The sequence below is a fragment of the Rhinoraja longicauda genome, chromosome 23, assembly GCF_053455715.1.
Source record: "Rhinoraja longicauda isolate Sanriku21f chromosome 23, sRhiLon1.1, whole genome shotgun sequence".
In the NCBI taxonomy this organism is placed as follows: Eukaryota; Metazoa; Chordata; class Chondrichthyes; order Rajiformes; family Arhynchobatidae; genus Rhinoraja; species Rhinoraja longicauda.
The window spans coordinates 1,337,437-1,358,936 of NC_135975.1; the positions used below are offsets into that span (position 1 = coordinate 1,337,437).

The following is a 21,500-nucleotide window of genomic DNA, read 5'->3' on the forward strand; positions in this document are numbered from 1 at the left end:
TAGAGCTGCTGCCTCACGGCGCCAGAGACCCGGGTTCCATCCTGACTACGGGCGCTGTCTGTGCGGAGTTTGCACCTTCTCCCCGTGACCTGCGTGGGTTTTCTCCGGGTGCTCCGGTTTCCTCCCACACTCCAAAGACGTGCAGGTTTGTGGGTTAATTGGCTCAGTATAATTGTAAATGGTGCCAAATGTGTTCTAGGATAGTGCTAGTGTGCGGGGATTGCTGGGCGGCGTGGACTCGGTGGGCCGAAGGGCCTGTTTCCACATAGACAATAGGTGCAGGAGTAGGCCATTCGGCCCTTCGAGCCAGCACCGCCATTCAATGTGATCATGGCTGATCATTCTCAATCAGTACCCCGTTCCTGCTTTCTCCCCATACCCCCTGACTCCGCTATCCTTAAGAGCTCTATCTAGCTCTCTCTTGAATGTATTCAGAGAATTGGCCTCCACTGCCTTCTGAGGCAGAGAATTCCACAGATTCACAACTCTCTGACTAAAAAGGTTTTTCCTCATCTCAGTTCTAAATGGCCTACCCCTTATTCTTAAACTGTGGCCCCTGGTTCTGGACTCCCCCAACATTGGGAACATGTTTCCTGCCTCTAACATGACCAACCCCTTAATAATTTTATACGTTTCGATAAGATCCCCTCTCATCCTATATACATATGTATAGACATACATAGTATCTCTAAACTAAACTACTGTATGAATGAATCATTGAACACTCTTTGCCTGCATTGCCAACAGAAGCAAAACACCACCAGGGAATGAGTTGATGTAGCGTTGTGCCAGGAATAACAGGCTCGGTGTGAAGGAAGAATTGTTTCAGCTGAGGTGACACAACATATCATGACCCCATCTCAGTGACAGTCTTGTCCCATTGTGAGAGGCAGTAGTTCTGATTCGCAAATATAACCTTGTTTCAAATCATACGTCACCTGTACTTTCACTCCAGAGATATAATAATAATAATAATGCATTTTATTTATATAGCGCTTTTGATATACTCAAAGACGCTTTACAGAGATTTAGAGAACATAGGGAAATGAATAAATAGATAAATAAGTAAATAAGTAAACGAACAGAGAAAGGAGACAGAAGGTGAGGTGACCTTCAGTGGTTGAAGGCAGTACTGAACAGGTGAGACTTCAGTGATGTTTTGAATGTGGTGAGTGTGGAGGAGTCTCTAATGGTTTGGGGTAGTGAGTTCCATAGGGTGGGAGCAGCGATGGAGAAAGCCCTGTCCCCCCAGGATCTGAGTTTGGTCCGGATGTGGGGGGATAGGAGATTGGCAGCAGCAGAGCGGAGGGTGCAGGTGGGAGTGTGCCTGTGGAGGAGGTCGGTCAGGTAGGATGGGGCCAGGTTATGGAGGGCTTTGTAGGTTATGAGGAGGATTTTGTACTGGATTCTCTGGGGGATGGGGAGCCAGTGGAGTTTATAAAGGACGGGGGTGATATGGTCACGGATCGAGGTGTGTGTGAGTAGACGGGCAGCGGAGTTTTGAATGTATTGAAGTTTACTGATGATTTTTTGGGGGGGGGGGCCATAGAGGAGGCTGTTGCAGTAGTCCAGACGGGAGGTGATGAAGGCGTGGCCTGATCCGCTCAATTACTCCATCACTTTGTGTCTTTCTGCAGCGTTAATCAGCATCTGCAGTTCCTTCCTACACAAAGCTGCAAGAGGGCGGTCACGGTGGTGCAGCTCCAAGAACTTCAGATCCCACTCCAAAGACGTGCAGGTGTGTAGGTTAATTGGCTTGGTTAATGTAAACATTGTAGGATAGTGTTAATGTGCGGGGGTCGCTGGTCGGTGCGGACCCAGTGGAGACCGTTTCCGCGCTGTATCTCTGTATGTACGGTTGATAACAGAGGGTGGTGGAGGCAGATACGACTGTGGTGTTCAGGAGGCACGTGGATAGGCCGGGAATGGAGGGACATGGAACACCTCCACATATGCAGGTGGATTTAACTAGGCATCATGTCCAGCATGGGCCAAAGGGCCTGTTCCTGTGGTACTGTTTCTATGGTCTATCCTCTGGATTCATGAACAGGACAGGTTGGAGATGATAGTGTGGCTGTGAAGCAGAACATCTTGCTTTGATGATGGTCTTGAACCTGTGCCTGGAGAATGTTGGAGTGAAACCACCTCACCTGCCCAAGGGCAATAATGACAGCTTTGCCAATGATGTGAAAAATAATGCCAGCACTTTCTCCACCCCGGCCCCAGCAAGTTAAGTCACGTTAAATTCCTAGATGTTTACACAATTGACCTGAAACAGTAACCCTTTGTGTATTTACTTAATTCTCTTCCTCATTAACACTCTTTCTGGAGATGCTGTTAAGAGTATTTTCAATGTTTTTTTAAATTTCACTCTGCTCGCATCTGCAGTACTTTAGCCTCACTGCCAATTCTATCTGATTTCTACCAACTGCAAGTGTCTGGAAGCCTGAAAACTGTATCGTCCAGGTTCAGGAATAGCTTCATCCCCACAGCCACCAGGCTGTTAAACACCACAAACACCAAATAAGCTCCTAACTACAGTACACAGACTTGGAGACATTGGTTTTAAGTCTCTACATTATTAATATATATATATATATATTTATACTGAACTTTTTGTTGTTCATTATGATGTTTACAGAACCATATAGTTACATATCTTGTGCTGTTTGTTTCGTTCAGAGCTGGGGTGCAGAAACTGGCCCTTCGGCCCACCAAGTCTGTGCCAACCAGCTATCACACCGCACACTAGAATTATCCTAAACATCCTTGTTGGGCATAGGAGATTGGTGGGCAAAATTAGAGCACATGGTATTGGAGGTAGGGTACTGACATGGATAGAAAGTTGGTTGACAGACAGAAAGCAAAGAGTGGGGATAAATGGGTCCCTTTCAGAATGGCAGGCAGTGACCAGTGGGGTACCGCAAGGCTCGGTGCTGGGACCGCAGCTATTTACAATATACATTAATGACTTGGATGAAGGGATTAAAATTACCATTAGCAAATTTGCAGATGATACAACGCTGGGTGGTAGTGTGAACTGTGAGGAAGATGCTATGAGGTTGCAGGGTGACTTGGACAGGTTGTGCGAGTGGGCGGATGCATGGCAGATGCAGTTTAATGTGGATAAGTGTGAGATTATTCACTTTGGTGGTAAGAATAGGAAGGCAGATTATTATCTGAATGGTGTCAAGTTAGGAGATCTGGGTGTCCTAGTGCATCAGTCACTGAAAGGAAGCATGCAGGTACAGCAGGCAGTGAAGAAAGCCAATGGAATGTTGGCATTCATAACAAGAGGAGTTGAGTATAGGAGCAAAGAGGTCCTTCTGCAGTTGTACAGGGTCCTAGTGAGACCGCACCTGGAGTACTGTGTGCAGTTTTGGTCTCCAAATTTGAGGAAGGATATTCTTGCTATTGAGGGCGTGCAACGTAGGTTTACTAGATAATTCCCGGAATGGCGGGACTGTCATATGTTGAAAGACTGGAGCGACTAGGCTTGTATACACTGGAATTTAGAAGGATGAGAGGGGATCTTATCGAAGCGTATAAGGTTATGAAGGGTTTGGACACGTTAGAGGCAGGAAACATGTTCCCAATGTTGGGGGAGTCCAAAACCAGGGGCCACAGTTTAAGAATAAGGGGTCGGCCATTTAAAATGGAGATGAGGAAAAACTTTTTCAGTCAGAGTTGTAAATCTGTGGAATTCTCTGCCTCAAAAGGCAGTGGAGGCCAATTCTCTGAATGCATTCAAGAGAGAGCTAGATAGAGCTCTTAAGGATAGCGGAGTCAGGGGGTATGGGGAGAAGGCTGGAACGGGGTACTGATTGAGAATAATCAGCCATGATCACATTGAATGGTGGTGCCGGCTCGAAGGGCCGAATGGCCTACTCCTGCACCTATTGTCTATCCTAGGAACAATTTAAAGAAGCCAATTAAACTACAAACCTGCACATCCTTGGAGTATGGGAGTTACTCCAGCACTCTGTGAAACGTCACCAATCCATGTTCTCCACAGATGCTGCCTAACCCGTTGATTTACTCTAGCACTCAGTGCTGGAGTAACTCAGCGGGTCATGCAAGCATCTCTGGAGAGAAGGAATGGGTGACGTTTCGGGTCGAGACCCTTCTTCAGACTCACGAGATGCTAACTGTCCCGCTGAGTTACTCCTGCATTTTCTTTCTCACTTCAGTTTCAAGCAGCATCTGCAGTTCCTACCTACACACTCTGTGTCACTTTGACCTGATTTGACTCTGACACTCCCCTGCTACAGGGAGAGGTTGAGCAGGCTATGACTCTATTCCCTGCAGCACAGGAGGCAGGGGGTGATCTTATAGAGATGTACAAGATCATGAAAGGAATAGATAAGAGTGAATGCAGTCTTTTTTCCCACAGGCAACGTAGTATAAAATTAGAGGACATAGGTTCAAGGTGAGAGGGGAAAGATTTAATAGGAACCCGAGGGGCAACCTTTTCACTCTGAGGGGGGTGGGTACATGGAATGAGTTCCTGTCCATAGTTGATAGGAGCATAATCAGGCCATTCGGCCCATCGTCTACTCAGCCATTCAATCATGGCTGATCTATCTCTCCCTCCTAACCCCATTCTCCTGCCTTCTCCCCATAACCCCTGACACCCGCACTAATCAACAATCTGTCAATCTCTGCCTTGATCAAAGGGACAAGATGTGTTTACCACACACAAGGGTGACCAAGCTAGACATTCGAGCTATTTCAGTTGAAACAACCTATACTTTATAGAATAATCCGGAAGCTTTCCGAATAGTTCCATGGTACAACTGATTTACTGTAGTTATTGTTGGAATGAACAAATCTAAAACATCCAGGCACCCATAGTATAAAACGTCAAGTTTTAAAACTAGCTCCGCTATTCTATGCTTTCATTTGTCATTTTCACATTCATTGGCACTCTTCCAGGTAACTAGTCCAAAGGAATAGGAGCAGTAAAGTTGCTGCCTCACGGCGCCAGAGACCCGGGTGCCACCCTGACCTCGGGTGCTGTCTGCTTGGAGTTTGCACGTTCACCCCGTGACCCACGTGGGTTTTCTCCGGGTGCTCCAACTTCCTCCCACATCCCAAAGACGTGCGGGTTTGTGGGTTAATCGCCCCTGTGTAAATTGCCCCCTAGTGTATAGGGAATGGATGAGAAAGAACTAGTGTGAACGGGCGATCGCTGGTTGGCGTGGACTCGGTGGGCCGAAGGGCCTGTTGCCGTGCTGTATCTCTGAAAACTAAAAACTAAAATTTGTGTGTTTATTGAATGCTTTGCCTTATTCCACAAGGGATTTATTCCTGGGACACGCCAGACTCCCCCGAACTGAACACGACTGAGTTGAAACTAAAGGTGTGTTATTGTGTTGACAGTAATACTGAGTTAACATAAGCATGTTCCAACATCATGACTAAACTCTGACCATCTGAAACATTAGCATTTCTCCCTGGCAATACTTCCGAACCAGCCGATTATTTCCAGCAATTAAAAAAACCAATCTACTGGATTAACTCAGGGGCCAGGCAGCATCTGTGGAGAGGAGAGCCTGCTTGGTGTTTCGGGTCGAGACGCTGCATCAACATCATTTCCAACAGTCTTTTATTTCCGATTTCCAGCCTCTGCAGCATCTCCACATTGAGATGAAAGATGGATCAAGATTTGACCGGCGTGTTAATAAACAGTGCGTGAAACATGTCACATAGGCTGGGTGGGTGTGACAACATGGGTGGAGGTTCCTTGCTGTTCAGGTCTTTGTCCAGGGGGCAGCTTGATGCAAAGTGGGTGCATCTCCAGTGAGCATCAGCAGGCATGGTCTCGGCCAGTGGCTACAACGCCACGTCGATGGTGACGGTCTCGGAGCAGCTGGTGCCCTGCTCCGTACACGTGACGTGCAGCGACCCGTCCCTGCGCACAGCAAACCGTATTATTAAACAACTAGCAATCAAATCAACTACATACAAGAATAAGATGTACAGTACAAAACAATAACAAACCGTGGCGCAGCGGTAGAGTTGCTGCCTCACTGTGCCAGATGTATAAAGGTAGAGTTACTGCCTCACTGTGCCAGATGTATAAAGGTAGAGTTACTGCCTCACTGTGCCAGATGTATAAAGGTAGAGTTACTGCCTCACTGTGCCAGATGTATAAAGGTAGAGTTGCTGCCTCACTGTGCCAGATGTATAAAGGTCGAGGCACTGCCTCACAGTGCCAGATGTATAAAGGTAGTTGCTGCCTCACAGTGCCAGATGTATAAAAATGGCCTTTATTAAAATCTGACAATGTGCATGTGTGATTTTTTCTATTACAAATCTCAAATAGTGGAGTACAGAGGCAAACAAATAAACGCTGGGTCTTTGTTGCGAACATTATGGACAACACGGTGTGATCCGCACACAAGGGGAAGCAGCCCCGGGAAGCGAGGAATGAAATAAATATGTCAAAAGACAGCAGGTGCTGGTGAACAACATTCCATAGGATACAGGTTCACAAGTTCTAGGAGCAGAATTAGGCCATTCGGCCCATCGAGTCTACTCCACCATTCAGGGGCAGCACGGTGGCGCAGCAGTAGAGTTGCTGCCTTACAGCGAATGCAGCGCCGGAGACTCAGGTTCGATCCCGACTACGGGTGCTGTCTGTACGGAGTTTGTACGTTCTCCCCGTGACCTGCGTGGGTTTTCTCCGAGATCTTCGGTTTCCTCCCACACTCCAAAGACGTACAGGTTTGTAGGTTAATTGACTGGGTAAATGTAAAAATTGTCCCTAGTGTGTGTAGGATAGTGTTAATGTGCGGGGATCGCTGGGCGGCGCAGACTTGGTGGGCCGAAGGGCCTGTTTCCGCGCTGTATCTCTAAATCTAAATCTAATCGTGGCTGGCCCATCTCTCCCTCCTAACCCCATTCTCCTGCCTTCTCCCCATAACCCCTGACACCCGTAATAATCAAGAATCTATCAATCTCCGCCTTAAAAATATCCACTGACTTGGCCTCCACAGCCATTAATTCCACAGATTCTCCACCCTCTGACGAAATAAATTCCTCCTCATCTCCTTCATAGGTCAGGTCGCACAAGAACAGGCCATTCGGCCCACAATGTCTCGGTCAAACCTGGTGCCAATTGAGCATCAATACCTTTTGGGCACAAAATAATCAATAATCTTCCAAATATTGTCCCCCCAACATGAAAGAATGCACATACCTCTTCATCGTGAGTATCGCTAAAATCTCATGATTGCTGCTTTCCTTCAGTTGCAAATCTCGGAGGACAATCTAGTCAATAAAATGAAGGGAAAAAAAGGAGAACGTAAATGTAAGTGTTAATGATTCAGTTTAATTTATTGTCACGTGTCGAGGTACAGTGAAAATCCAGCCAGAGAAAGGACAATACATGATTACAATTGAGCCGTCCACAGTGCAGAGACATGATAAAGGGGATAACGTGAAGTTCTAAATAAAGCCAGTAAAGTCCGGTCAAGGATAGTCCGAGGGTCACCAATGAGGAGATAGTAGTTCAGCACTGCTCTCTGGTTGTGGTAGGATGGTTCAGTTGCCTGATAACAGCCGGGAAGAAACTGCCCCTGAATCTGGAGGTGTGCGTTTTCACACTTCTGTACCTCTTGCCCGATGGGAGAGGGGAGAAGAGGGAGTGGCCGGGGTGAGACTGGTCCTTGATGATGCTGCTGGCCTTGCCGAGGCAGCGTGAGGTGGAGATGGGGTCAGTGGGAGGGAGGTTGGTTTGTGTGATGGTCTGGGCTGTGTCCACAATTCGCTGTGATTAGGGTGAGGGTGATACAAATGCCACTATAGGGAGGTCCAGCCGAGACTGATGGAGACGTGCAGGAAGAAACTGCAGACGCTGGTTTAACCCGAAGATAGACGTAAAAAGCTGGAGAAACTCAGCGGGTCAGGCAGCATCTCTGGAGAGAAGGAATGGGTGATGTTTAGGGTCGAGACCCTTCTTCAGACTGGTTAGGGATAGGGGAAATGAGAGATAGAGATGGTGATGCGGAGAGATAAAGAACAATGAATGAAAGACTGATGGATTGGCAAGCTGGATTAAATCCAGGTGCTCCTCAACTTACGATAGGGTTACGTTCTGAGAAACCCATCGCAAACCGAAAATATCGTAAGTCAAAAATGCATTGAACACGCGTCACCACGTGGTGGGGTTGAGCGGCGGTTCGCTACGGTTGAAGCACGGTAAGGCGGGGAGCACCTGTATAGATGAGTGCACCTGTACAGACCAATAAACGAGTGCTGACCTGGGCCACTTTGTCGCTCCCTGCTGCGCACTGCCTCGTGCTGGACTGGTAGAGCTCTAGACACACAGACGACAGGGTTCCCGGGGCCTGGAACGCGTGCTGCCTCCTCGCTGGGAGCGGCGTACCGGACGGAAACACCACGGTGTAAGTGTCCGAGCCACACTTGTCAATCCCCTGCACACAAACACACAGTTAATGATCAAGTCTTTCCACAGGGCAAGACTTGTGCCCTGGTGGTGCAGCGGGTAGAGCTGCTGCCTCACAGCGCCAGAGACCCGGGTTCCACCCTGACTACGGGTGCTGTCTGTACAGAGTTTGCACGTTCTCCCCGTGACCTGCGTGGCTTTTCTCCGGGTGCTCCGGTTTCCTCCCACACTCCAAAGATGTTCAGGTTTGTGGATTAATTGGCATCGGTAACATTGTAAATTGTCCCTAGTGTGTGTAAGATTGTGCTAGTGTGTGGGGATCGCTGGTCAGCTAAACTAAATTAACCTAAACTAACCTGAACTAACCTAACATAAAGTTTGTACGTTCTCCCCGTGACCTGCGTGGGTTTTCTCCGGGTGCTCCGGTTTCCTCCCACACTCCAAAGACGTGCGGGTTTGTAGGTTAATTGGCTTGGTGTAAATGTAAATTGTCTCGAGTGTGTGTAGGATAGTGTTAGTGCACGGGGATCGCTGGTCGGTGCGGACTCGGTGGGCCGAAGGGCCTGTTTCCGCGCTGTATCTCTAAACTAGACTAAGGGCTGAAGGTGGCTGTGTAAGGAGATGGAAGGCGGGTCGCAGGACGATCCGTACGGAGGTGCCGGCTGGCGGCCCTGCAGGACACTGCTCCAGGACACCCAGACCACGCACCGGATTGGACTTTGGAAATGGCGTCAGAACTTGGCGCCTCTTGCATGTGGTCTCAGTGGACTATTTCTGTACACTTTGCTCATCGGGGATTGTAATACTTTGCATTTGTGCATTTGTCTCACTGTGCATTTGAACATATGACAACGGGGGCACAGCAGCAGCAGAGGGGCTGCCTGACCGACCGCGCCTCTTTCAATGCCCTGCCTCTCAAGTAGAGGAAGCCGTTGAGTCAGGTACAAAATAACAACATTTCAATGACATTTGGACGGGTACATGGATAGGAAAAGTTCAGAGGGATGGATCCAAACGCGGGGAAATGGTTCTAGCTTAGATGGGGCATCATCGTTCATCACAGGTCGCTCAGGTTTAGAGGGTACAGCTCTGATTTTGCTGCCTTGCAATGGAAGTCCAGAACAAGGGGCCACAGTTTAAGAATAAGGGGTAGGCCATTTAGAACGGAGATGAGGAAAAACCTTTTCAGTCAGAGAGTTGTGAATCTGTGGAATTCTCTGCCTCAGAAGGCAGTGGAGGCCAATTCTCTGAATGCATTCAAGAGAGAGAGCTAGATAGAGCTTTTAAGGATAGCGGAGTCAGGGGGTATGGGGAGAAGGCAGGAACGGGGTACTGATTGAGAATGATCAGCCATGATCGCATTGAATGGCGGTGCTGGCTCGAAGGGCCAAATGGCCTCCTCCTGCACCTATTGTCTATTGTCTATTGACTTGAATACCTTGGCAAGGATGTTCTGTGCCGAGCAGTCCACGATGTGGGCGTCCTCCCCCAGCGCAATGTTCTCCCTCCCCAGCAGCAAGGCGGCCTCTATCGTGGCACCCACCGCGATCACTTCGTCCGCAGGGATGGAGTTGAGCAGCTCAGCGTCGGGGAACACGTCCAGAATCATCTGCTGCAGCCTCGGGATGCGTGCCGAGCCGCCACACAGCACCACCTGCACAGAACGAACACACGCCGTTCAGGTTAGAGTTTACACACTGGATGGCATACAACAAAAGCATTTCACTGTACCTCGTACAGGTGACAATAAACTCATCTGAGATACAGCGCGGAAACAGGCCCTTCGGCCCACCGAGTCCGCACCGACCAGCGATCCCCGCGCACTAACACTATCCTACACACACTGGGGACAATTTACAATTTTTACCGAAGCCAATTAACCTAAAAACCTGCACGTCTTTGGAGTGTGGGAGGAAACCAGAGCACCCGGAGAAAACCCACACAGGTCACGGGCAGAACGTACAAACTCCGTACAGACAGCACCCATAGTCGGGATGGAACCCGGGGTCTCTGGCGCTGTGAGCGCTGTAAGGCACCACAGTGCCACCCTAAAGTAGTTGGACACCGAGAAATAGAGTAACTGTAGAGACTTTGTCTCACCCCCTCCCCTGACATCAGTCTGAAGAAGGGTCTCGACCCGAAACGTCACCCATTCCTTCTCTCCCGAGATGCTGCCTGACCCGACTATTTGCAAAACAAAGAATTTCACTGTAACTTGTGACATGTGACAATAAGGGTCATTCTGTTCAGTGGTCTGATAACAGCAGGGAAGAAGCTGTTCCTGAACAGTAAAGACGATCACCCTTGTTAACTAGAAGCCCAAACTCAACCTTCAAGAATAATGACCGATTCTAAACTGCCAAAAACAAATTCCGTTATGGAATGAAAATCTCCTGCAATCACTAGGTTGAAAAATATTTATTTTTTTGCACCAAAGACATTTTGCTTTAATCTGCTTCGATCGGCAAAGAAAAAAGAAATGAAATCATCTTGTCTTTGTCAATGACAGTTCTGATTGGAAACTGTGGAAATAATTACTGAAGGGAAGGCAAGATGATTCATAACTCCCAACCACGTCCACACCCAGCGGAAACTTTACTCCGCTCGTTCTTCATACAAATGATTCAACGTACTTTACCTCTGAGATACAGTGCTGACACAGGCCCTTCGGCCCACCGAGTCCGCACTGACCAGCGGTCTCCGCACACTAGCACTATCCTACACACCAGGGACAACTTACATCAGCGGACAAATCTGCACAATGTGGGTGGAAACCGGAGCACCCGGAGAAAACCCACGCAGGTCACGGGGAGAACGTGCAACTCCGTACAGACGGCACCCATAGTCAGGATGGAACCTAAGTCTCCGGCGCTGTGAGGCAGCAACTCCACCACTGTGCCACCGAGCCGAATTCAAGAACCTTTCCCACCCTGGTCATTCCATCTTCTCCCCGCTCCCGTCCGGCAGATCGTACAGAAGCTTGAAAGCGCGCACCACCAGACTCAGGAACAGCTTCTTGCCCTCTGTTATCAGGCTTCTGAACAGTCCTTCCATCAGCTGGGGTGCTGCACCCTTGTGCCACATTGTGAATGTACGTTTGCATTCATAGCAGCTCGGTGAAACAAAGGGAAACAAGTACTAATCTCCCACACCCAGAGCTACCCAGTGGACGATTGCAAACATTCAAAGTTTGTTTACAACTTAAATTTCTGTCTGTACAAACCTGAGAAATATCACTTCTAGAAAGTCCTGCTTCTTCCACAAGTTTCCCAATCGGTTGGATACTTTGACTAAACAGCGCTGCACACAGGGACTCAAACCGTGCCCTGAAAATAAATAGCACATTAAATACAAAGCCAGTCTACGAAGCAAGATCGCTACCAAATTCAGCAGTATAGTTAAAAGACACTGTGGGCGGCACAGTGGCTCAGCGGTAGCGCCAGAGACCCGGGTTCCATCCCGACTACGGGTGCCGTCTATACGGAGTTTGTACGTTCTCCCAGGGACCTGCGTGGGTTTTCTCCACACTCCAAAGACGTGCAGGTTTGTAGGTTAATTGACTTTCTAAAAATTATAAATTGTCCCCATGCGTATGTGGGATAGTGTGTGTGGGGATCGCTGGTCGGCACGGACTGGGTGGGCTGAAGGGCCTGTTTCCACGCTGTATCTCTAACTAAATAAAACACGTGAACAGGTGCATGGATGCAAAAGTTTTGGAGGAATCTGGACCAAAGGGGACCAACGTAGATGGGACACATTGGCTGACACGGACATGAATCTGGACCAAATGGGACCAGCGTAGATGGGACACATGGGCTGACACGGACAAGTTGGGCCAAAGGGCCCGTTTCTGTGCTGCACGACTCTCTAGTGGAGTCTCGCGGAACAAGGTCAGAATTATAGAGTGATACCGTGTACCAACAGGCCCTGCGGCCCAACTTGCCCACACCGGCCAACATGTCCCATCTACATTAGTCCCACCTGCCTGCGTTTGGTCAATAACCCTCCAAACCTGCCCTACAGGTACCTGTCTAATTGTTTCTTAAACATTGGGATATTCCCAGCCTCAACTGCCTCCTCCGGCAGCTTGTTCCATACACCCACCACCCTTTGTGTGAAAAGGTTACCCCTCAGATTCCTATTAAATCTTTTCCCCTTCACCTTGAACCTATGTTCTCTGGTCCTCAATTCCCCTACTTTGTGCAAGAGATTCTGTGCATCTATCCGATCTATTCCTCTCATGATTCTAAACATCTCGAAAAGATCACCCCTCATCCTCCTGCGCTTCAATGATTAGAGACCCAGCCTGATCAACCTCACCCTATAGCTCAGACCCTCTAGTCCTGGCAACATCCTCATAAATCTAAGGTAGACACAAAATGCTGGAATAACTCAGCGGGTCAGACAGCATCTCAGGAGAGAAGGAATGGGTGACGTTTCGGGTCGAGACCCTTCTCAATCTTCTCTGAACCCTTTCAAGCTTGACAATATTTTTCCTATAACATCAAGTCTACACCATTCAATCATGGCTGATCTCTCTTTCTCTCATTCTCCTGCCCACATTCTCCATTCTCCTGCCTTCGCCCCCGTAACGCCCTCACTAATCAAGAATCGAACAGTTTCTCACACCAGATACTACCCGACCCGCTGAGCATTTTTAGCACTTGCTGTTTTTAGCAGCTTTGTACATACCTGGATACAGCACATTCAAAGTCTAAACCTTCATGGAGCGAATCTACAAAACAGTTTGCACTTCCCAACGTCGACAAGGCATGCTTCGCACCTTCAGCACTATTGATAAGCTTCATCATGGAGCGTGCGTTGCTCTTGATATTGTGTTTATACGACCTATTGAAAAAGGCAACTTACTGTGAAGAAATTGCAGAAAATTGCTGCCCGCACCATCACACAAACCAACCTCCCCTCCAATGACCACATCTACACCTCACGCTGCCTCGGCAAGGCCAGCAGCATAATCAAGGACCAGTCTCACCCCGGCCACTCCCTCTTCTCCCCTCTCCCATCGGGCAAGAGGTACAGAAGTGTGAAAACGCACACCTCCAGATTCAGGGACAGTTTCTTCCCGGCTGTTATCAGGCAACTGAACCATCCTCTCACCAGTTAGGGAGCGGTCCTGAGCTACCATCTGCCTCATTGGAGTCCTTCGGACTATCTTTATTCAGACTTTACTAGACCATATCTGGCACTAAATGTTATTCCCTTTAACCTGTATCTGTACACTGTGGAAGGCTTGATTGTAATCATGTATTGTCTTTCCACTGACTGGAAAGCACGCAACAAAAAAGCTTTTCTCTGTACCTCGATATGCGGGACAATAATAAACGAAACTAAAAGTTATTCCCTGTAAGACAGACACAAAATGCTGGAGTAATTCAGCGGGACAGGCAGCATCTCTGGAGAGAAGGAATGGGTGACATTTCGGGTCGAGAACCTTCTTCAGACTTTTTCCAGATAGTTCTCGACTTGAAACGTCACCCATTCGTTCTCTCCAGAGATGCTGCCTGTCCCACTGAGTTACTCCAGCATTTTGAGTCTATCGTCGGTGTAAACCAGCATCTGCATTTCCTTCCAACACATACGTTGTTCCCATTATCCTGTATCTGTACACTGTGGATGGCTTGACAGTAATCATGTAGACTTTCCGCTTTTCACTGTACTTTGATACACGACAATAATAAACTAAAGCAAAAAACTGAAAAACAAAAACGATAAGATCGTTGCAGAGATACTGCCCCTACCACCCAGCTTGCTGTGAAATGTCACGCACACACACACACGCGCAGGCACACGCGCACGCACACACGCACAGGCACACACACACACCTCTGGAATTCAGATGCGAGATACTGTGCCAGGGTCTCTGTGAAGCACTCCCCTCCGATGCTGTCATCAGCGTGAGAAGCAAGCACTTTGTACAAGCCACTGTTCACCTCCACGACTGCCACAGACAGGGACGATCCTCCCAGCTTGTAAACCAGCACATTACTGCACAGAGAGAGAGGAGATGGAGCACAAAACATCAAATATTATAACGGCCAGGTTCCAATGCTTCATGATGAATCAAAATCTGCAACTGTAGCAAGTAGCAATAATTTAATTCATAGTACTTATATACTCAGTCATTCCTTCTTGTTGATTATGTGGATTATGAACACGAAGGAACTACAGATGCTGTTTACGCCAAAAATAGACAGACTATGCTGGAGTAACTCAGCAGGACAGGCAGTATCTCTGGAGAAGGAATGGGTGATGTTTCGGGTGGAGACCCTTCTTCCGTCTCGACCCGAAATGCCACCCATGCCTTCTTTCCAGAGATGCTGCCTGTCCCACTGAGTTACTCCAGCACTCTGTGTCTATCTTCAGTTTAAACCAGCATCTGCAGTTCCTTCCCACACACCCCTCTCTTTACTCCTTGTACACCCACGACTGTGCAGCCAAACACCAATCCAATATAATCTACAAGTTCGCAGATGACACCACCGCAGTGAGTCGGATATCAAATAATGAAGAGACGGAGTTCAGGAAGGTGAGTGAGAACCTCGTGACCTGGTGCCAGGACAACAACCTTTCCCTCAACATCAGTCAGTCAAAGGCGGTGCAAAAGATAGAGAAATCCCACACGAGATTGTAAGCATTCTACGCGACGGTGCGCACTGTTCGTAGACGTTATAAAATGAACGTACCTCTTCCCCGATGGTGCCCCTTGCCCGACTCCAAAGGCCAGGAGAGCGGCCGCGGGCTCGTGAATCAATCGCAGCACGTTGAACCCAGCGGCCTGGGCTGCCTGCCTGCACAACAAGGTAGCTCACACTCAATAACGTGCCACAGAAACTTCACAGCACAACGTTTGTGATCACAGAGGACATCGGCAATTTATCTCCGCTACTGATTGTCAGCATCGTTAACTGGAATAGCGTAATGCTAGAGGGCATAGCTTTGTAAATTTGTACGTGATAGGAGCAGAATTAGACCATTCGGCCCATCAAGTCTACTCTGCCATTCAAACATGCCACAAAATCACGAATCTGTCAATCTCTGCCTTAAAAAATACGTACATTGACTTGGCCTCCACAGCCGTCTGTGCAATGACTGCCACAGATTCACCGCCCTTTTAGGTCAGAGAGACAGAGTTTAAAGGAGATGTGTGGGTCAGGTTTATTACACAGAGGGGGGTGGGGGCCTGGAACGCGCTGCCAGGAGTGGGGGTGGAGGCAGATACGATAGTGGTGTTTAAGGGACTTTTGGATGGGCACATGGATATGCAGGGAATGGAGGGACATGGATCACGTGCAGGCGGAGGGGGATGAGTATAACTTGGCATCATGTTGGGCACGGACATTGTGGGCCGAAGGGCCCTGTGCCTGTGCTGGACTGGTCTATGTCTGGATGAGCTGGGTGAGTTAATGTGGAGCCAGATACAATAGTGGCATTTACCAGACTTTTTGCCAAGCATGTGGATCATGTGCGGGCAGATAAGAGTTGCTCTTGGTATCACGCTAGAAACATAGAAAATAGGTGCTGGAGGAGGCCATTCGACCCATCGTGCCAGCACCGCCATTCAATATGATCATGGCTGATCATCCACAATCAGTACCCCGTTCCTGCTTTCTCCCCATATCCTTTGATTCCGTTAGCCCTAAGAGCTAAATCAAACCCTAACTCCAGTGAATTGGCCTCCACTGCCTTCTGTGGCAGAGAATTCCAGATTCACAACTCTCTGGGTGAAAAGGTTTTCCCGTTGGCATGGACATTGTGGGCCGAAGGGCCCGTTCTTGTGCTGTTCTGTGTTTAAAAAAAGACAACATATAAACGCCAGCCAATGAAAACATGGCAATAGTTTAACCACAGAGAAATGAGCAATAGATTTGAACACTTATATTTAGAGATCTTAGCAATGGTGTTCTCAGCCTACCACAGGGCATTCTTCTGGTTATTTTCAAAGTCCAGCGGGACTGTTATAACTACATTATTTACATCAGAGGCCAATGCTGACTGTGCAGTTTCTGTAAGCAGATAAACAAATCATATAAGACAAAATAAACGACAAAATACTCAAAATATTATCAAGAGACTTAGATTTAGTTCTTAGGGCTAACCGAATCAAGGGATATGGGGAAAAAGCAAGAACGGGGTACTGATTTTGGATGATCAGCCCTGATCATATTGAATGGCTCGAAGGGACGAATGGCCCACTCCTGTACCTATTTTCTATGTTTCCATCAAGCTGAAGACAGATACCAAAAGCTGGAGTAATTCAGCGAGACAGACAGCATCTCTGGGGAGAAGGAATGGGTGATGTTTCGGGTCGAAGCCTTTCTTCATGACCAAGCTGGCTAGGTTTGGTTCTCTTTACACACTTTAACAGCAGTCCCAAATAAAGAGCAGACGTGAACATACATTTTGTGATTTGATGCTCAGAAAGTCACAACTTTTGAAGGGTGACTTGATGGAGGGGCATGGATAAAGTGAACCCTCGCCGTCTGTTTCCCAGGGCAGAGTATTTCAAAACTAGAAGGCATAAGCTTAAGGTGAGAGGGGAGAGATATAAGAGGAACCTCTGAGGCAGACGGTAGTCCATATCTGGAATGTGCTGCCGCGGGAAGCTAGAGCAGCGGATACATTTACAACTTTCACAAGACATTTGGACAGATATATGGATATGAAGGATTTAGCTAGATATGGGCCAAATGCAGGCAAATGGGACTAGCCCAGTGTAGGAAAAAACTGCAGATACTGGTTAAAATCGAAGGTAGACACAAAATGATGGAGTAACTCAGCGGGTCAGGCAGCATCTCGGGACAAAGATAGAATGTAGTCGGAGACTGGAAGATTGGTGGGAGAACTGGGAAGGGGGAGGGGATAGAGAGGGAAAGCAGGGACTCTCTGACTATCCCAGTGTGCTAACTTGGTCAACATGGACCTGTTTTCATGCTGGATGTCCCCTGAGGATCATGGGACAGAGGAGACAGCATGAAGCCAATAACAGGTCAGGTGGTATCTACGGGGACAAAGGGATAATCAACTCTCACTCATTATGAAGGGTTCAAACACATTTTAATATTAAATCAAAATTTTGAATGTAATGGTCCTTTAAAGAGTTAACCTTACCTTTCATATTCTCAAAAATCAGTTCCATGACTTCCTCTGGGGGAATAAACTTCAGCTCTTCCCCGGTATCAATCTCATACCCGGGTCTGCCATCCTTATTGACTACCTGTTTAAACGCAGAAAGAGTCCATTTCTCGCGGTCCTAATCACCAACAAATGAATTCTTGAGCATCACAAGTACAACTTGCCTGGTCACCTCTGTCCAGGCTGATTGAACATCAAAAGATAGCATAGCTTCAAGGTGAGAGGGAGAAGGTTTAAAGGAGACATGCAGAGCATGTTTGTTTTTTTACACAGAGGATGATGGGTGCCAGGAATGCATTGTCAGGGGTGGTATTGGAAGTAGATATGATAGTGGAGTTTAAGTGTGTGTTTAAGACAGGCACATGGATATGATAGTGGAGTTTAAGTGTGTGTTTAAGACAGGCACATGGATATGCAGGGAATGGAGGATATGGATCACGTGCAGGCGGGGGAGATTAGTTTATCATGGCATCAGGTTCAGTGCGAACATTGTGGGCCAAAGGGCCCGTCCCTGTTTAGTTTCATAGAGGATGTGCTTCAGTCTTGGATTGACCTCTTCATTATCCATCATCCATGCGACTCGCCTTCGGAGGCTTCGGCCGCGTGGATATCGGAAGCTCGCAGGCCCCTGGGTGGGGGCCGACATCGGGAGCTCCGGGGCTTGGGTCAGCCCACCGCGGACCTTTCACCGTCCGGCGCGGCCTGGAACCGGCCGCGGGGTTTTCTCCGCCCGGCGGGGGCTTCAATGTCGGGAGCCCCGACCGACCCGACGAGGCAAGTTCATCAGCCTGACCACGGGAGAAGACGGCAGGGGAAGAGAAAAGACATTCTGGCCTTCCATCACAGTGAGGAGGGGACTGGAGGAGACTCACTGTGATGGATGTTTCTTTTTTTTGTGTTTTGTGTTGGTTTGTGATTGTGTGTGTTATTGCTTATTTTTATTGCTCTTATTGTTGGACTGTGGGTAATGGAATTTCGTCTAAAAGACTTGTTTTTCTGGATGACAATAACGGTTATTCTGATTCTGATTCATCAGAACTTGAGAATAAAAGACAGTTGCAAACCCAATCATTGTACAATGATTTCCTACTTTTTTAAATGTTAAAGCAAGCTTTAAAATGAAAATAAAGCTCAAACAGATTCCTCTTGTTACTTACAGAACATTTGCTTTCAGCCACATGCTTCTGAACTTGAGGATCATCAAAGCTGATAAAAATGGAAAAACATCTTAGAAAAGGGAGAGTACATATTAAATACTAGATATGTATTACATATTACCTATATACATAAGCCTTCATGTTTTCCAGTGATTCTGCCTGACCCGCTGAGTTACTCTGCCACTTTGTGTCTTTCTTCTTAAACCGGCTTCTGCAATTTCTTGTTTCTAGTTTCTGTGCCTAGCAGTTCATTTCTTTAACATTATCTCCAAATTCAATGTTACCTCAAAGAAAAACTGACCTACAAAAACATTTAATGTGCACTTACTCCACGGTACACTCAAATATGCACACATTAACAAACTTTTGATAGCTTCTTAGTGCAAGTTAGACTCCAACAATTCACCATCAATTATAACTAAATTGTCAGTCCCTTACTTTAGGCTTTAGGCTTTAGAGATACAATGCGGAAACTGGTCCTTCGGCCCACCGAATCTGCACTGACCAGCAATCACTACGTACAGTAGTACTATCCTACACACCAGGGACAATTTACAATTTTACGGAAGCCAATCAACCTACAAACCTGTACGTCTTTGGACTGTGGGAGGAAACCGGAGAAAACCCACGCAGGTCACAAACTCCGTACAGACAGCACCTGTAGTCAGGATCGAACCCGGGTCTCTGGTGCTGTGAGACAATAACTCTACCGCTACTTACCATCTGCCGAGAATCTGCTTGACTTTCACAACGGTGTTCGAAGCGTTTCTTATTCTACCTTGTTTTGCAGCCAAGCCGACAATCTAATGAATAAACATAATGTTGGGACTTACAAAATTCAACGTGGAAAAGATTAAAGAAATTAAATAGTTTGAATTACCTTCTCATTTTCTCTGTAAGCAACAACTGCTGGGGTGACACGGTCACCGGAGTCATTCGCTACAACATCTGGACGGCCATCCTGCAGAAAACAAATGCAAGAGAGAAACTCTATCACTGAAAAATGGCACAGCGGGTAGAGTTGCTGCCTCACAGCACCAGAGACCCGGGGTGGGGTGTGTGCGTGGAGTTTGCACGTTCTCCCTGTGACTGCACAGGATTCCTGCGGTTGCCCAGTGTGTAGGGAGTGGGATAACCTAGAACAAGTGTGAATGGGAGGTGATGAGGAAGGGGCTGTCTCCATGCTGCATCTCCCATCTCAAACTATGGACATTGAATTCTCTAATTTTAGGAAACCTCTGCCAACCAACGCATGGGATCCAAGGAGAGATAGCTGAATGGATAACAAATTGGTTTCATGGAAGGAAGCAGAGGGTGATGGTGGAAGGTTGCTTCTCGGACTGGAGGCCTGTGACCAGTAGTGTGCCTCAGGGTCCGGTGGGCCCGTTACTGTTTGTCATCTACATCAATGATTTGGATGAGAACATGCAGGGCAAGATTAGCAAGTTTGCTGATGATACAAAAGTTAGTGGTTTTACAGATAGTGAAGATGGTTGTGAAAAATCGCAGCAGGATCTGGATCGATTGGCCAGGTGGGTGGATGAATCATCGATGGAAGTTAATACAGGGGTGTTGCAGGTGAGGTGTGAAGGGCAGGACCAGTGTGAGGGGGGGGGGCAGCGGTTTGAGAGGGGGGGGGAGCGGTGTGAGGGGGGGGCAGTGTGAGGGGGTGGGGCGGTGTGAGGGAGGGTGGGGCGGTGTGAGGGAGGGTGGCCGGAGTGAGGGGGGGGGCGGTGTGAGGGGGGGGGACGGTGGCCGGTATGGGGGGGACGGTGGCCGGTATGGGGGGGCGGTGTGAGAAGGAGGGACCGTGTGAGAAGGGGGGGACCGGTGTGAGAAGGGGGGGGGCGGTGTGAGAAGGGGGACCGGTGTGGGAAGGGGGGACCGGTGTGAGAAGGGGGGGGCGGTGTGGGAAGGGGGGACCGGTGTGAGAAGAGGGGGGGCGGTGTGGGAAGGGGGGACCGGTGTGGGAAGGGGGGACCGTGTGAGAAGGGGGGGGGCGGTGTGAGAAGGGGGACCGGTGTGAGAAGGGGGGACCGGTGTGGGAAGGGGGGACCGGTGTGAGAAGAGGGGGGGCGGTGTGGGAAGGGGGGACCGGTGTGAGAAGGGGGGACCGGTGTGAGAAGGGGGGGGGCGGTGTGAGAAGGGGGACCGGTGTGGGAAGGGGGGACCGTGTGAGAAGGGGGGGACCGGTGTGAGAAGGGGGGACCGGTGTGGGAAGGTGGGACCGGTGTGAGAAGGGGGGGGGGCGGTGTGGGAAGGGGGGGGGCGGTGTGAGAAGGGGGGACCGGTGTGGGAAGGGGGGGGGCGGTGTGGGAAGGGGGGGGGCGGTGTGAGAAGGGGGACCGGTGTGGGAAGGGGGGACCGTGTGAGAAGGGGGGGACCGGTGTGAGAAGGGGGGACCGATAATGGGGGCGCCGGGGCCGGGCGGTGCGGTACCTTGCAGACGGCCACACAGCCGCTGGTGCCGCCCAGGTGCACCCCGATCGCCGCCATCTTGGTAACCAGGGGCCGCGGGGCACGGCGGGAAGTCTGTGGGCGGACCCTCGACGCCAACCAATAGGAGGGGACGCTCGGGACGTGGGCGGGGACTCCGCCTGACCGACGTCATCTTGCACCAATAGGAAGCCTGGGTGGGTGGGCGGGGACTGTGCGTGACCGACGACGTTTTGCACCAATAGGAAGCCTGGGTTGGTGGGCGGGGACTGTGCGTGACGGGCGTCTCCCTCCGCCAATAGGAAGCCTGGGGCGTGTCTCGTGTGTGACCGACGTCAGTC

The 21,500-nt window shown here is 49.0% G+C and overlaps 1 protein-coding gene across 2 annotated transcripts; it reads right to left on the reverse strand.

Annotated features, from left to right (window-relative positions):
* Positions 1 to 5,591: 5,591 nt before the first annotated feature.
* Positions 5,592 to 21,244, reverse strand: hspa14 (heat shock protein 14). 2 transcript variants are annotated; one of them, XM_078419430.1, is made up of 14 exons: positions 21,163 to 21,238; positions 19,604 to 19,684; positions 19,444 to 19,526; positions 18,724 to 18,772; positions 17,543 to 17,648; positions 16,347 to 16,437; positions 15,118 to 15,222; positions 14,258 to 14,419; positions 13,106 to 13,261; positions 11,637 to 11,739; positions 9,852 to 10,067; positions 8,268 to 8,441; positions 7,205 to 7,275; positions 5,592 to 5,914 (listed from the first exon to the last, which is right to left on the reverse strand). In XM_078419430.1, exons 1-14 carry the CDS (start codon positions 21,217 to 21,219, stop codon positions 5,836 to 5,838), a joined length of 1,533 nt encoding a protein of 510 aa, XP_078275556.1. In that variant the 5' UTR covers positions 21,220 to 21,238; the 3' UTR covers positions 5,592 to 5,835. The 2 variants fall into 2 exon arrangements, with proteins under 2 accessions (XP_078275556.1, XP_078275557.1); XM_078419431.1 differs by lacking the exon at positions 19,444 to 19,526 and having other exon boundaries at positions 21,163 to 21,244.
* Positions 21,245 to 21,500: the final 256 nt, after the last annotated feature.

Excerpts from the sequence above, each read along its gene's own strand:
- hspa14 (XM_078419430.1), bottom strand. The coding sequence starts at position 21,219 with ATGGCGGCGATCGGGGTGCACCTGGGCGGCACCAGCGGCTGTGTGGCC. Across the intron at positions 15,223-16,346 it reads AACCAGAAGAATGCCCTGTG|GCAGGCAGCCCAGGCCGCTG; the intron begins GTAGGCTGAGAA and ends CTTGTTGTGCAG. Across the intron at positions 5,915-7,204 it reads GCGATACTCACGATGAAGAG|GGACGGGTCGCTGCACGTCA; the intron begins GTATGTGCATTC and ends TGCTGTGCGCAG.